Raw genomic sequence first — 14635 nt, 5'->3', positions numbered from 1 at the left:
TTTCCATGGATACCAAAGGAGGAGAGTTTGGTGAGCAGAGCGGGGTGCCAGACCGTATCGAAGGCACGTGAAATGTCAAGGGAGACAGCTCTAATCTCCTGTTTGGCGTTGAGGACCTCCATCCATTGTTGAGAAAGCAGAAGCAGCATGTCCAGAGTAGAGTGACCAGGTCTGAAACCAAATTGATGATCAGAGATCAAGCCATTGGAGAAGAGGAAAGATTTCATATGTGAAGCAATGATGGAGCTCTGAAATGAAGCAAGCATGAAGCAAGTAATGAAGCTCTGAAAAACATATCGCGATAGTCAGGCCTTAGGCTTCACGTTGGGTTGAATGGTCTGATTGGCCAAATTTGAAGCCGCAAGTCGGGGCCTCGTTGCCGCCCAAACCAAACCCAAGTACCGTAAAATGGGGTGAATAGGGACAGCAAGGTGAATAGGGACACAAACTGAAAGAAAGTTCGGAAACTTTTTTCGCTGAAAATTGATAACCATGTGGGAGCTGTGCTCGCACGATAAAGCCAGACAAAATGGACGACACAGGAACGAAGTTTCACCGAGCTATTTATTTAGCTCAAAACCAAAGAACTCAAGAGCACACTGAATCCGTCCGCCCCTCGAACGGGCGGCAATTTATATCGCAAACTGAACACACAAAACCACGCCTCTCAGGCGGGGCGTGGTATGCAAAATAGGTAAGTCACGCCTCTCGACGGGGCGTGGTATGCAAGGGAAGTGTTCGCCCGAGAAGGGCAAGGGCAAGTCTGCACACGCCCGGGCGAGTCCGGACACGTGACCACCCGCCGGTTGCGTCATCGGCCCGTGCACGGTAATTGTGTCATGCTTCCGGTAACCGCTACAACCATACTGATTTGTTGATATTTGGGTTGAAAGTGTTGTCTTGTTTTTTTAAAAAGCAACTTATAGTCCCTATTAACCCCATATATGGGTTAAATAGGAATAAATAGGATTTTTATGGCTGTCGCGATTCACCCCGTTTTACAGGTGAATAGGGACAGTCACTAATACAAAAAAATAATAAATTTTTTTTTTTTTAGATCAAAAGGTCAAAGGTTAAGTTTGCATACAATTGTCAGTTTTTGTCCAATTGACCTGAAGGTTTAAGAATTTGCATATTGTATTACACAATTGCCAATCAAAAGCAAGAAGCTGATTTTTCTTTTTTACTTCTAGCTCAAAGGTCAAGGCTGCATAAAATCATCAATTTTCATTTTGTATTTTTTAAAACTGTTTTTGTTATTTTTCGCATATAGAAGAAGAAGCCGACTGAATACAAACGGACGGGCTTTGCATTTTCACATGCTTTCTACCTTCTTTTGTTATGTTGCGTCCGCCCACGTATCAGCAACAGCCAATCCACGTCGAGTGCACCTGACTTGAAGCTCCGCCCTCACCATACATTTTCCCAGCTGATCGCTACGAAGAGCTGGAAGAGAGCGCGTGCGGCGAGTATGTTGTGATTCCGCCGACATCATGGAACTCTCACAGACCTTCCGGAAAAGGTTGAGCAAACTCACCCAGTTCTTTCAGGAGATGGAATCGGATGTGGCGACGCTGCAAAACGATATGAAGAATGACGTCAGCTCGTCCAGGTGAGTGATCGCACCCCCTTGGGCATGTGAGGATACCCGTAAAGCACGATGGGGATTGTCTATCGGACAAGTGAGCAAGTTGCTTAATGACTCTGTGGTCACAATTTGAGGGAGGACATCGATCTTGTTGTGGGGCAATGATCACGGAGACCTCGGGGACACAGAGATAATTAAATAATATTCACCACAGGAGTAATAATAATTAGGAACGGAAATAATTTTGTGTGAAATTGACGGAATATTGTGTGGAATAGCGAATGTTATTGTTGTTTTGATCATTTTGTGTTAACACTGCAACAGAAACCCACCCAGGAAGCTTGATCAGCACTCCCTGACACGCAACGTACAGTATTGTTAGCCATTGTATTTTTCACCATAATTAAATGTAATTATTCCATTGACATATTATGATGTGTACATTTAATTGTTTTAACTTAAAAACAAAGTAACTTGTGATATATTAAACGACAAGCGAATGCTCTTTGCTCGTCATGGGTAACAAGGATATGTAACTATTTCTGGTACCACTTACCCTATCTGGCCCATGGACTAATGTGCACCAACCTGAACCATAAGTTGGGGACAAGAGCATCCATTCCCCATGCCCACCCTCCAATCCCCCATCCCCATGCCCACCCTCCAATCCCCCATCCTCCACCCTAACCTCCAATCCCCCATGCCTAGATCCCCCTTCTCTCGCCCATCTCCCACCTCTCCATCCCCTCCCTAATGTCACCCTCACCTGCCCTCTGCCATCTCGCACCACCCACCCCCCAACCACAACTCGACCTTTCCTACAATTTGCAAAGGGTTTTGCTCCCCAAATCTAAGTTGAACATTCACCTCCATTCTTTCATCCCTGTGGAAGCGACTCCCTGTTCTAATCCTTGGTGTCTCGTTCATTGTCACCTTGTGCTTTCCACCATACTTATTTTACTTTCGCTGAACCCTCCCTCCCCGCCCCCCCGCCCCCCCTTTCTCCCCAATCTCCCCAATCTCCCCACACGCCCTGTACCTGTTTGCATGTTACAAATGTATTTATTTATTTTTTCTTCAATCCCATTCGTGACACTCAACTAATAGTTTGCACTGTGTACATCCATTTTTGCTTGTTCCTCTTTTCTCCCTGGCCTAGTTATCAGTATGTCAAGTTCTCTCTTTCTCTTTCTCTCTGTCTAATTCTCCATAGAAAACCAAACTCTGTACCTCTGATGAGTATACCTGGTTACAACGCAAGTACCAATGCTTGCACCTGCCATTGCACGCCATTGTGTTCTGATGCCCTCACCTTGCATCTTGGGTTAAAGGCATCAATTAAGAGAGGCAAGATGCAACAACATCCATCTGCACACCGTCGTTCTGTTTTGGATCCTGATCACCCACACGTGGTGTGTCAGAATCCTCCACAGCACGTGTGTGGATCTGGTTTTGTACAGTGTGGTGCATAAGTACAAACGTCTCCGTTTCTACTGGCACACACATTTGTCTTTGGTGTATGCGGACCGACCTGTTCAACAGCCTTCCATTTCCATTGCACCATGTCTGATGCCTACACGCTTTGGCATTAGGGAGGTTTCGTAATCAGGAATAATGTGAGAATTCTCTCCAAATGGTGAAGTTATGGTTTTATTGAAAGCTGGTGTTTTGTGCACTCGTTGAGATGGTAACAACATGCAGGTAATGAAAGGGTTCGGGTTCATTGTCTGTCGATGCACCTGTGATGGTGGACGAGCTGCACATCTGTCGTTGCTTCTTTATGAAAGGTGTCGTTCCCCCATTTCTGAGAAACGATAAACCAACACACCGTCATGGAAATAGCTGTTGTCAAAATAATACAGAGGTCAATTGTCAATAATTGTTTTGTTTTTATCACAATAATTATGTTGCAACTTACAATTAGCCTACAGCACCCTCAGAAAGTATTCGCACCCCTTAACCTTTTTCACATTTTGATCTGGATTTAAAATTGATTAAAGTGAGATTTTTTTTTTCTCACTGATCCAAACATAACACCCCATAATGTCAAAGTGGAATTTTGTTTTTAGAAAATTTTACAACATCATTTAAAAATAGCCCTGAGTGAGGTCTCGTCCATTGTCACCTTGTGTCAATTAAAAGCAAAGGCAGTGTTAATTCAGACCACCGCTGATTTAGGGGAACCCCCCCCCCCCCTCCCGGGAGCTCCCTGTTTTCCGAAATCGGAAAATCTAAGACCGAGCGATCCTGTAGATCATCGAGTAGGAGGGCTGTATCGGATTTCAGAGCAATCTGTTCGTAAATAAGGGATGAGAGGGGATCCAAAGTCAATCCTCCCCCCACCCCTTCCCTTCCCCGCACCCCCTCCCGAAAGCCCAAATGATCCGAAATCGAACAATCGAAGCCAGAGCGATTGTGGGAGCTTTTGTCTTGTATTCATGTGTAAAGTTTCAGAACAACCAGCTGAGTGATAGGGGAGGAGTAGTAAAAACAGCAAAAAGTTAAAGGATGGACGGATGACTGGATGGACAGATATCCAGACATCACGACCATTTTATATTTTAATCTCTTCAAGAATCGAGATGAGATGACCTAAAAATGAAAAGCTGAAATGTCTTAAGTCAGTAAGTATTCAACCCCTTTGCTATGACACTCCAAATTGAGTTCAGGTGCATCCAATTTCCTTAGATCATCCTTGATGTCTCTATAACTTGATTGGAGTCCACCTGTGGACAATTCAATTGATCAGAGTAGTGATGGAAATGTACAAAAGAGCGCGCACAGCTGCAAGGACGAAGGACGGGAACAGTGGTGAGTTTGAGGTGAAGGTGGGAGTGCATCAGGGGTCGGTACTAAGTCCACTACTATTTGTAGCTGTGATGGAGGTGCTGGCTCAGAACGTAAAGGAGGGTTTACCGTGGGAGTTGTTGTGTGCAGATGATCTGGTGTTGATTGCGGAAAGTATGGATGGACTGAAGGAAAAGATGAACAAGTGGAAGGAATGTATGGAGACAAAAGGTCTGAAGGTGAATATCGGAAAGACAGACGAAGGTAATGGCAAGTGGTAAAGCATGTGGTGAGGTGGAAAGAACTGGGAAGTGGCCCTGTGCTGTGTGTAGGAAGGGTGTCGGAGTGAACTCCATTCAATGTACAATGTGCGCTGAGTGGGTTCATCAAAAATGTCGTGGTCTAAGAGGGTCATTAACCAGTGTGGCAGCTACATTCAAATGTAAGGTGTGCACAGAGGGAGCTGCAGATGGAGGAAATGTTGAGTTGGATCTTGGAGACGGCGTGAAGCTGGAAGGTGTGAAAACATTTTGCTACCTCGGAGACATGCTGAATAGAGAAGGTGGATCAGACTCGGCAACGGTTGCTAGAGTGAGATCTGCATGGAAGAGGTTTCGGGAACTGAGTGGCGTGCTGATGAGGAGGGGAGTGTCGTTGAAGCTGAAGGGAAAGGTGTATGCTGCATGTGTGATAAGTGTTATGATTTATGGGAGCGAGACATGGGTAATGAACGTAGAGCAGCAACGAAGTTTGGAAAGGATGGAAATGCGAATGGTTCGGTGGATGTGCGGAGTATCGTTGAGAGAGAGGAAGACAAATGATGAATTGCGAAAGATGATGGGAATAGAGCCTGTGATTGATGCTGTGAAGAGGAACAGGTTGAGATGGTTTGGTCATGTGTTGAGGAAGGATGAAAGTGACTGGTTGAGAAGAGTGATGGAAATGAATGTAGAAGGAAGTAGAGGACGGGGAAGACCGAGGAAGACTTGGCTAAAGATGGTGGAAGAAGAAATGCGGGCAAGGGGGTTAACAAGGAGAGATGCAGAAAATAGGGCAAAATGGAGAACATTGTCATGGGGACCGCAAGGCTAACCCCTGCTCTAGCAGGGAAAATGGCCGTTAAAATGCTTGTTGTTGTTGTTGTTGTTGTTGTTGTTGTTTGTACCATTTCAGGTTATTCACTGGACTTGAATTGCTTAAATTTCAATAAAAACTGGAAAAATTGAGGTGTTCTAAAACTTTTGACCGGTAGTGCATATATGTAATTAATTGAACAACTTCTAAAAGGTACCAATAATATTGTCCAGGCCAATTTTGGATTTCTATGTGGAATAAGCTAAGGTTTAGTAATTTTTCAGCTCTTTTTGTTTTGCTCCAATGTAAACTAAAGAAATACATGTATGTACAGTCGTGGCTAAAAAATATTGGCACCCTTGCACGTTTTTCAAATAATTCACCATTTCTTCCAGAAAATATTTGAAATTAAAAAATATTTTGGGATCCACATAGGTATTTATTTGGTTTGCAGTGGAACAAAACAAACAAACAAAAAAAAACTGAAAAAATTAATAAAGCTTATCTTATTTCACACAGAAATCCTAAAATGGCCCTGACAATAATATTGGCATGTTGTAGAAGTTGTTATAAATAATTAGATTTCAAGCAGGTGATTCTTCTTTACTTTGGAATTGAACTCACCTGCGGTGAGTTGCAAGTGCCTGCAATATAAAAATCACTCATTCAACCAGTTTGAATGAAGAAAAGGAGTCATTTTGCTGTTTTGTGTCACTGTGTGTACCGCAATGAGCATGGAGAGAAGAAAGAAAACCAGAGAATTGTCTGAGGAGGCCAATCAAGTCAAGCATGGACAATCTCAAGGTTACAAATCCATCTCCAGAGACCTTAATGTTCCTGTGTTCACCGTTCGCAATGTTATCAGGAAGTTTAAGGCCCATGGCACTGTAGCCAACCTCCCTGGACGTGGCCGGAAGAGAAAACTTGATCAAAGATTGCAGCGAAGGATTGTTTGTATGGTGTTGAAAGCACCTCGAGCAACTGCCAAACAGATTCAAACTGACCTTCAGGCACAAGGTACGACAGTTTCAACTTGGACCATCCGTCACCAACTCGATGAAAGGGGGTTCTATGGTAGGAGACCCAGAAGGACCCCACTGCTAAGAAAGCCCGACTGGAGTTTGCCCAAACACACCTGAACAAGCAAAAATCTTTCTGGGAGAATGTCCTGTGGACAGATGAGACCAAATTAGAGCTTTTTCGTAAAGCACATCATCTCTATATTTACAGAAAACAAAATGAAGCCTTCAAAGAAAGGAACACCTTCCCTACAGTCAAACATGGAGGAGGTTCAATGATGTTTTGGGGTTGCTGTGCTACCTCTGGCACTGGGTGCCTTGAATGTGTGTATGGCATCATGAAATTAGGAGATTACCAAGGCATTTTGGAGTGCAATGTTGAACCCAGTGTCAGAAAGCTGGGTCTCTGTCGAAGGTCATGGATTTTGCAGCAGGACAATGACCCCAAACACTTTAGAAAGCACCCAGGAATGGTTCAAGACAAAATGCTGGACTGTTCTGAAGTGGCCAGCAATGAGTCCAGATCTAAATCCCAATGAACACCTGTGGGTGGATCTGAAAACAGCAGTTGGGAGAAGGCACCCTTCAAATCTGGGAGAACTGGAGCAGTTTGCACAAGAGTGGGCCAAACTGCCAGTAGAGAGGTGTAGGAAGCTCATTCATGGCTATAGGAAGTGCTTGACTGCAGTTATATTGTCCAAAGTCTGTGCTAGCAAATATTAAGTCTCGGGTGTCAATAATTTGGTCAATGCCATTTCTTTTTATTTTCTGATTTAAAAGGATATATGAAGTTCTGAATAAAAACAAAGGTTCTGTAATATTAACAGTGAAATAAAGAATTGTGGAGACCAAATACTTTTGTCAATTTCAACTTATTATTCGGGAAAATTGTGAGTTATTTGAAAAAAGTGCAAGGGTGCCAATATTTTTGGCCACGACTGTATCTTACTATAATTCACCAAATGTCCGTCCGTCTGTCCGGCCGTTCGAAGGTACCGCAAAAACGGCTGAACCGATCGCAACGATATTTTGGGTGGGTAATCCTGGGATCTCCTGGAGTAAAATAGGCTACATTGTTTTTCCAATTTCAGCTTTGGCCTCCAGCATTTTCAGGTTTGGACTCCCGCATAACGTTATTTTCCCGGGTGCCGCACAAACGGCTGCATCAATCGCTGCACGGCTGCACCGATCGACTGCACCGATCGGACTCGGTTACCTCGGACAAAGACCTTTTATAAGGACATGGGTTGAATCCCTGCTTGAGTGAATGCCAACCCCCTCCCCGCCATCATGGTCGTCTCTCCAACTCACAATCCCACGAGATATGTGGAAAGGACAGGACGACCCAAGACCAATTATCTTCTTTTTGATTCATATATAAACATCATGAAAAGTAAATAATGACCTCGGCCAAAGTTCAAACGACGTGAGTTTAATCTCTATATAAGAGAATTCCACATAGCTATTTGGGCGGTGTATACGCTAACAGATCGCTGTCTCCATCCATCTTGCCAAGGCCGCAACACCTATCGGCTCAAAATCATTTTAACTGTTGACTTGGTAGTTTTTACAATGAAGGAAACATTAACAATGTTGTTAAAAGTTTATTTTGTGATTAATTTGTGATTGGAGTCATGTTGTTCGGAATGAAAAAAGAGATATCGAGTTCAAGTAAATTACGACATGCGGTGATGGTTTCTACTTTCTAATGATTCGCCACGGACCCACGATCGATGTTTCTATACGTGAACATACCCGTTTGATTGCGAACGGGTACGTTTTTCATGGAAGTCCTTCACGAACTTGCTGTCCATGTCTGACGTGTGACTGAGGGTGCTACAGGAATGTGGAATTTATTGGTTTCATGCTTTAGCATTCGCCGTATCTGCATTGCCTGTTTGCTTCCGGCCTCCCACCCGTGTGTAGCACGGGTAACTCACTTGTGTATATATAATACTAGCAGGAGTACCTGGCGTTGTGTGTGCGGGGGGTGGAGGGGGGTGGGGGGGGGGGGGGAGGGGCCGGAAGGAGGCTGCATCGCGAAACACGTCGCACCAAGCCGGTTGTCTTGTCTCCACTGGGGACGATAAAGACGGAGCTCGCCACATCCTTTGGTACATTAGTGGTGTAGTGCCAAAGGCAGTGTGGGAATCTTCATCCTGATGGTGGTTCGAGTGCAGCCACCCAGCTGCTGGTTGCATCATTTTTTCTGTGGGCGCATCTGCTGCCTCTCTATAACCAGTTATCTGGTACTCATTTTACCGACCTCAGAAGGATGACAGGCTGAGTCAACCTCACCTGGTATTAATTTAACAGCTGAATGGGATTCGAACTCAGGACCTTAGGATCCTAAGCCCATCGCCCTGACATTGATTTAATTACTAACACATAATGATTTTCAAAGAGTTTTCAATTGGACAAAATGAAAAACAAATTTACATGAAAATAGACTTTATTACACATTTTCTCAGTGGCTACCGTGCTACTGCTTCATTTTGTGGGCAAGCTCCTCTAAGTTTGGTTTTATGTTGATGGGCAGAGCACAACGCAAATCATGCTGAGGATCCACATGGTTCCTTGCTTTAGTCTTGATTGCAACAAGACCTGAAAATCCTTGTTCACAGAGATATATTGTTGGAAAAGGGAGAAGAGCTTTTTCTGCCTCCCAAGTCAGAATGGGCTTATCCTCAAGTTGGATCCAAAATTTCGAATATGGGAGCTTTTCAAAGCATTGCATCTGCACTTGATTTTCCTGGAGTTCTATAAGTTCTTCTTGAAATCACGGAATATCTTCTCCACCTTCACTGACGTCCACATTGAACACATTTCTGATCCAACTATGCTTCTTGAGGTCGACGTTTTCTGGAAAATACCTGTCCATTTCTTCCTGAAGGTTCTTCAGATGATCTTCGGAAATACTTTTGACATCAACAAGCGATATTTCCGACGTATCTTCCAGCACAGCACCCAGTTCTCGAAAGGCAGCCGTTTTTCCTTTAGTCAGTTTTTCTCTCCAAAGAGCTTGCTTTTTCTTGAATGAGGCAATTTTTTCACCTATGTCCACCATGGTATGATTACGGCCCTGCCTGTCTGAATTCAGTTCATTCAGGTGCATGAAGGTGTCACCCAAATAGGCAAGCTTTGCCAGCCAAGCAGCATCTTTAAAGCAGTCTACCAGTGCATGTCTCTTCTCACGTTAAAAAAAAAAAAAATCCATTTCCGTTTTTAATTCAAGAACTCTTCCGAGAATCTTCCCTCAAGAGAGCCAACAAACTTCCCGAGTTCTTCCTTCCTGAACTTCCCAAACTTCCCGAGCCAACTTCCCGAGTGGAACAGCAAGACCTGGTGATGTGATCTCATCTTTTCACTCATTTTATGAAAAATGCATGAGTTTAAAGCCCTGGCCTTGACATAATTCACAATTTGGATAGCATTATTGAGAACTACATGAAGGTCCAGTTGCAAACATTGAGTGGCAAGGTTTTCCCAATGTAAGAAACAGTGAATTATTATGATATCAGGATTTTCTCTACCTTAGCTCCTCCCACTCTCCAAAACTAACCATCACCTCCGTTTCCCATACATATGAACTATAACATGTGAATTATAACATGTGAATTCCAAACATAACAGATGCTATATTATCCACAACTATTCTACTTTAATTACTATTTCAATAATCCTTCATATTGTGCCAGTGAAGTAATCCCCTTATAACACTAATATTTCTTTTTTGTGACCGTCCCGTGACCCTCAGGAACACCCTCGCGACCCTCATTTGGGTCGTGACCATGGGTTTGGGAACCACTGGCTTAAAACAAAGAGGGTAAGGTATGCCACTTTCTCTCATCTCGATGTATGAAATGCTGCAAACGCTTCTGATAACGTTGATGCAGTACAGTCATCTCATGTAGTACAGCTCATGTAGTCATCATCTGTTTGAGCAGACTTGGGTATGTATGACTAGCAAAGGTACCTAGCGTTGCCGGGCAATGCAGCGTCACTTCATGATGGGAATATCGAGAGAGGGGGAGGGGGTCTTTGAAGACTAACTAGTTGCCTGTCTAAGGGTCTTTGAAGGCTAAAGACAACACCCTTGTCTTTACAAATATGCACCCATATCCGCAGATACGTCGTAGGAAACCTGTCTCACGATGGTCTAAATTCTAAACTCAGCTCACGTTCCATGTTGGTGGGTGAGCAATTTCAATCGGCCGAAACAAAATGGCGGTTAAGAACTCAGTGATGTAACAGTGTGCTGCCAAAGTTGGTGGACCACCATTTTGGTTAGGTTTGTTATGTGTTTTTTTTGTTATGAGCACCTCGTTAATCATCTTCAAAAATGGTGTTTTAACACACCGAAACACCCAGTTTTCGTTTATGCATTCTCTTGGAGGTCGGGAAGTATGCAAAGTTTGGGGGCCACTCGGTTTCATGGTTTTGGAGTTATCGAGGACACACACACACACACACACACACACACTGCCTTTTATTATTATGGATGAGATTCTTGCAATCCTCATGATCTTCCATAAGAATTGGAAGTTGGTTCCGAATCAGACTTGTATCCCTCTTGAGTTGATCCACATAGATGAGAACAGGGTGGCCATGAGACCTCTTGCCTTGCGATGGCTCCCATAGCAGAAGTTGTGATACCATTTCCTACTTGCTTCTCCAACAATGGCTGGCAATTTTTTTTAAAGCAAGAGATGCAAAGGTCAATCCGCCATATAGTCTTTATTTGTTTGACGTTTGTTCTCTCCAGATTATTGTCGTGTGACTACCCTCTGGTGAACACCGCAGGGTGACACGGAGGACCAAACGAGCTTAACACTCCAAGGTGTTCAGTCAAAATATAGTGGAGAATATGCGTGGGGGAATGGGGGATGGTGGTGGGGGGGGGGGGGGCGAAAAGCTTACCTTCACGGATCCACCGGCGGTCTTCACACCTGTGATGATTAACTCAAACCGAGACGGAATTAAAATATATAAATAAACAGGTTTAATGAAATAAATGCCAGTAACAAGGAAAGCATGATAAAAATAAATTCCTAACTAGAGCGCTCCCACACAGACTCGAATACAGACAAGGGATAAAATAACTGAAAAATAAATGTGTTGTTTGTGGCACTTAGCTCAAATTGGCTGGTGTATCTCGTAAGGAATCGTCAAAGATAGTCTGAGGCCTTGACGGGAAAATGCGTCCTTTGTCGCGAACTAGGCCTCGCTGCGTATCCGCCCACTCCTGGCTTCGCCAAGAGCCAGCGAGCAGGCGGCGCCCATCCACTCGTCGTTCTTGCTTGGGAAACCGCAGTTCTCGGTCCACCGTTACTCCTCCTCACGATCACTATCAAGATGTCGGAATACGATCGTTCGTGATCAATCTCCCTTGCGCAAGAAGACAAAATGCGACCGTTCGCTATGGGATCCAGAACGAGAAGGGAAAATGTCCGCCGTTCCACCTATTTTGTACTTGAGGCTCTGACGTCATCCCATGACATCTCTGTCTCCGCTCCTATCAGCGAGTCTCATCGTCTTATCTTAGCAGTCTCTGTGCCAATCAAATCCCTGCCAATCACTGCTCTTTGAGACGTGGCTTCACGGACCTTTTGTGCCTCCGTGCTCACCAAGTCCGTGTTATCAACGATAATGCTTGATGCCTGGTTTCTGGTTGGTTTTTAATTAGTGTGGTTAATGGCCGATTTCTTACTAGGTGTCTGTAGTGCGGTACCATAAGGAACATAGGAAAGGATTAGAGGCAATTACATACAGGGGATTAATTACCCATAATCCCTCGCTAATTAACAAACCCCACCCCTCTCATGGGGACGAAGATACACTTACACGACATCCGGTCTACACAAATTTCCTACTTATGATACACCGAGGTTTCTTCTTCATGACAGTCGGAGAACACTAATCTATACAATTCTACTTGGACTAAGGTATTGCCTACCCCCTACAAACGTAACATTATATTCAGTGCTGCCCTCAACAACCTTGTATAGCAGCCATCAAATCACCTCTCAAGTGTCATTGTTAGTGTCCAACTCTCGGTACCATGTGGATGATCTTCCCATCACATCAGCACTCTCTACTGTTGCATGGAAGCATTTCACCGCTGGGTTTCTGTCCAGATTTGATTTCCATAGAGTATTTATTCTTCTTTTTGAGCGCTGTCCAAACCTTGGTTTCTCTTACTTCAAAATCTTTGTTACTTTTGTTGATCCCGGTCCCAAGACATTGAAAGTCAGCTCCCCCTTTTAAAGCTTTTCGACTAGTCGCTTTATGTTCACCCTCTTGATTGAACAACACAAATAATATTATATGGGACTGATGACGTTAATGATGAAGAATTGTGTCCTTTTAGGCTTTCGTGTGCAGAATATTTTTTCCTTTCAACATTTTCAAAGCCTCATGGAGGAGCTTGTCTTTATCAGATACAGGGCAATGGCATGTGAAGGCATCATGATACTTTCACATGTGTTACAAACACATTACGAGTAATATAATGTGTGTGGGAAAAGAAAGTTAAAGTGGAAAGTTAAAGTGCAGTGCTGCAAAGTGAGTATGGGAATTGAACTTGGTTGGATACGGCATCATGAACTATGTAATCAAATAATAAAAATGTTTTAGCAGGATCAAAATTTACTTTGACTTCACGGTCCACGAGGGGGAGCAATCGTGTCGTCTTTGGACCGCTGGGATCAAGGAGGCAACCGAAAATTACCATGATTCTGTACCATTTCATCAGACTAAATCCATATCTTCACTTAATCCAAATTTGTATATGAAACCAGGACAAGCCTTTTCATCTGTATGTCAATATAAAAAATAAAGGATGAAATCAACAGCAGGAGGTCTATTGAGCTATGCTAACCGCAGTTGGAATCGAGCAGGAGCTGACGTTTTGGGCGTTAACCCTTCATCGGAGTGAAATATGACGAAGGGTTAATGTCCGAAACGTCAGCTACTTGCTTCCGATGGTGGTTATTATCATACCTCATTTCATTCATCATTCTACCCGTCCTCCAACGCAGATCAACACTACAGCTTTTACCAGTGTTCTTTTTCATTCATATTGTTGCGGATCTCCAACCTCGGCCTTTCCCCTTACAAAGGGGGGATTAATCCCCTTGTCTTTTTACTAGCCGACAGGATCCAGAGCTATGACGTTCCTTCCAGACGGCGTTAACTAGGGTTGTAAGCCGAATTCTTATTACCTACTTACTAACGCCGCCCAGGAAGCAAGGAAATAACTCCAGCCCGAATCACGGATACAGATGGAAATGCCGAGCGGTAGCGATCCGTGATCCGAGCTGTTAACAATGACTAGACCCGATTCTAAGCGGTTCCGAATCGTGCCACGTTTACCCAATGGAGAAATCACTAAGACAGTCGAATTAAGAGGAAACAGGAAGAACAAGCAATTTATTACACTTTGTACAATGAAGAAGAAGAAGAAGAAGCAATGTACAGTGAAGAAGAAGCAATGTACAGTGAAGAAGAAGAAGCAGATACACAGGGCAGCCTTATACAGTCTTAACTTATAGCTGGACACGGGCCCATTCGCACTCAGACTCACACGGGGGTTGTAGATGGTCGGGTTGAGGGTCCAAAGATGGCGTCCACAGCTCGCTCCGGTCCCCGACTCGTACCACGAAGAAGATGGTAGACGGCAGGCAAGCTCTCCGCATGTCGTTGGTGCGGATCGGACAATTATATGGGGGGATCGGTAAGCTGGGCTGGCGGTTACTGTGCGGCTCACGGCCACGTACGTAATAGAAGTACCGGCGCGTTATATGCGCTCCCCGCAAGCCCAAAGCCAAATCCTCAACGAGTTCTTGCAATCACTCAGCATAACAGCGCCTCTTCCAACCAGTCCTCAAACAGGGCGATCTCCAATCAGGCCTCTTTTATGCACTAATCGTGCGAGTCCTCCTCGCAATGCAATGCGCTCCAAACAAGTCCTTATCACGCGAGTCCTTCCCCAATAGCAAGTCCTGTTGCAAAGCCCCTCGCTTATCAGTTCTCTCGATCAAGCGCATGAGTCCTCTTCATGCGAGCGAGCTCAGTCCTCTCTGCACAGTCCTGTCGATCAAGCGCATCAGTCCTCCCAATACCCATCCTTGGCTTCAGTCCTCCTCATGCGAGCTCGCTCAGACCT

The 14635-nt window shown here is 44.3% G+C and overlaps 1 protein-coding gene across 1 annotated transcript in view; it reads left to right on the top strand.

Moving 5' to 3' along the window:
• The first annotated feature begins 1455 nt into the window (after positions 1-1455).
• LOC137439747 (uncharacterized) overlaps positions 1456-14635 on the top strand; it is a 167372-nt gene continuing 154192 nt past the window's right edge. Inside the window, exon 1 of the mRNA XM_068135802.2 lies at positions 1456-1612. Within this exon, the coding sequence (XP_067991903.2) occupies positions 1494-1612 (119 nt within the window). The 5' untranslated portion in view covers positions 1456-1493. The remainder of the gene's footprint in view (positions 1613-14635) is intronic.

The sequence above is a fragment of the Myxine glutinosa genome, chromosome 14 (genome assembly GCF_964187855.1).
Source record: "Myxine glutinosa chromosome 14, kmMyxGlut1.1, whole genome shotgun sequence".
Lineage (NCBI taxonomy): Eukaryota > Metazoa > Chordata > Myxini > Myxiniformes > Myxinidae > Myxine > Myxine glutinosa.
The sequence above is the reverse complement of the archived record's forward strand: the minus strand, read 5'-3'. Positions and strand labels throughout refer to the sequence as shown.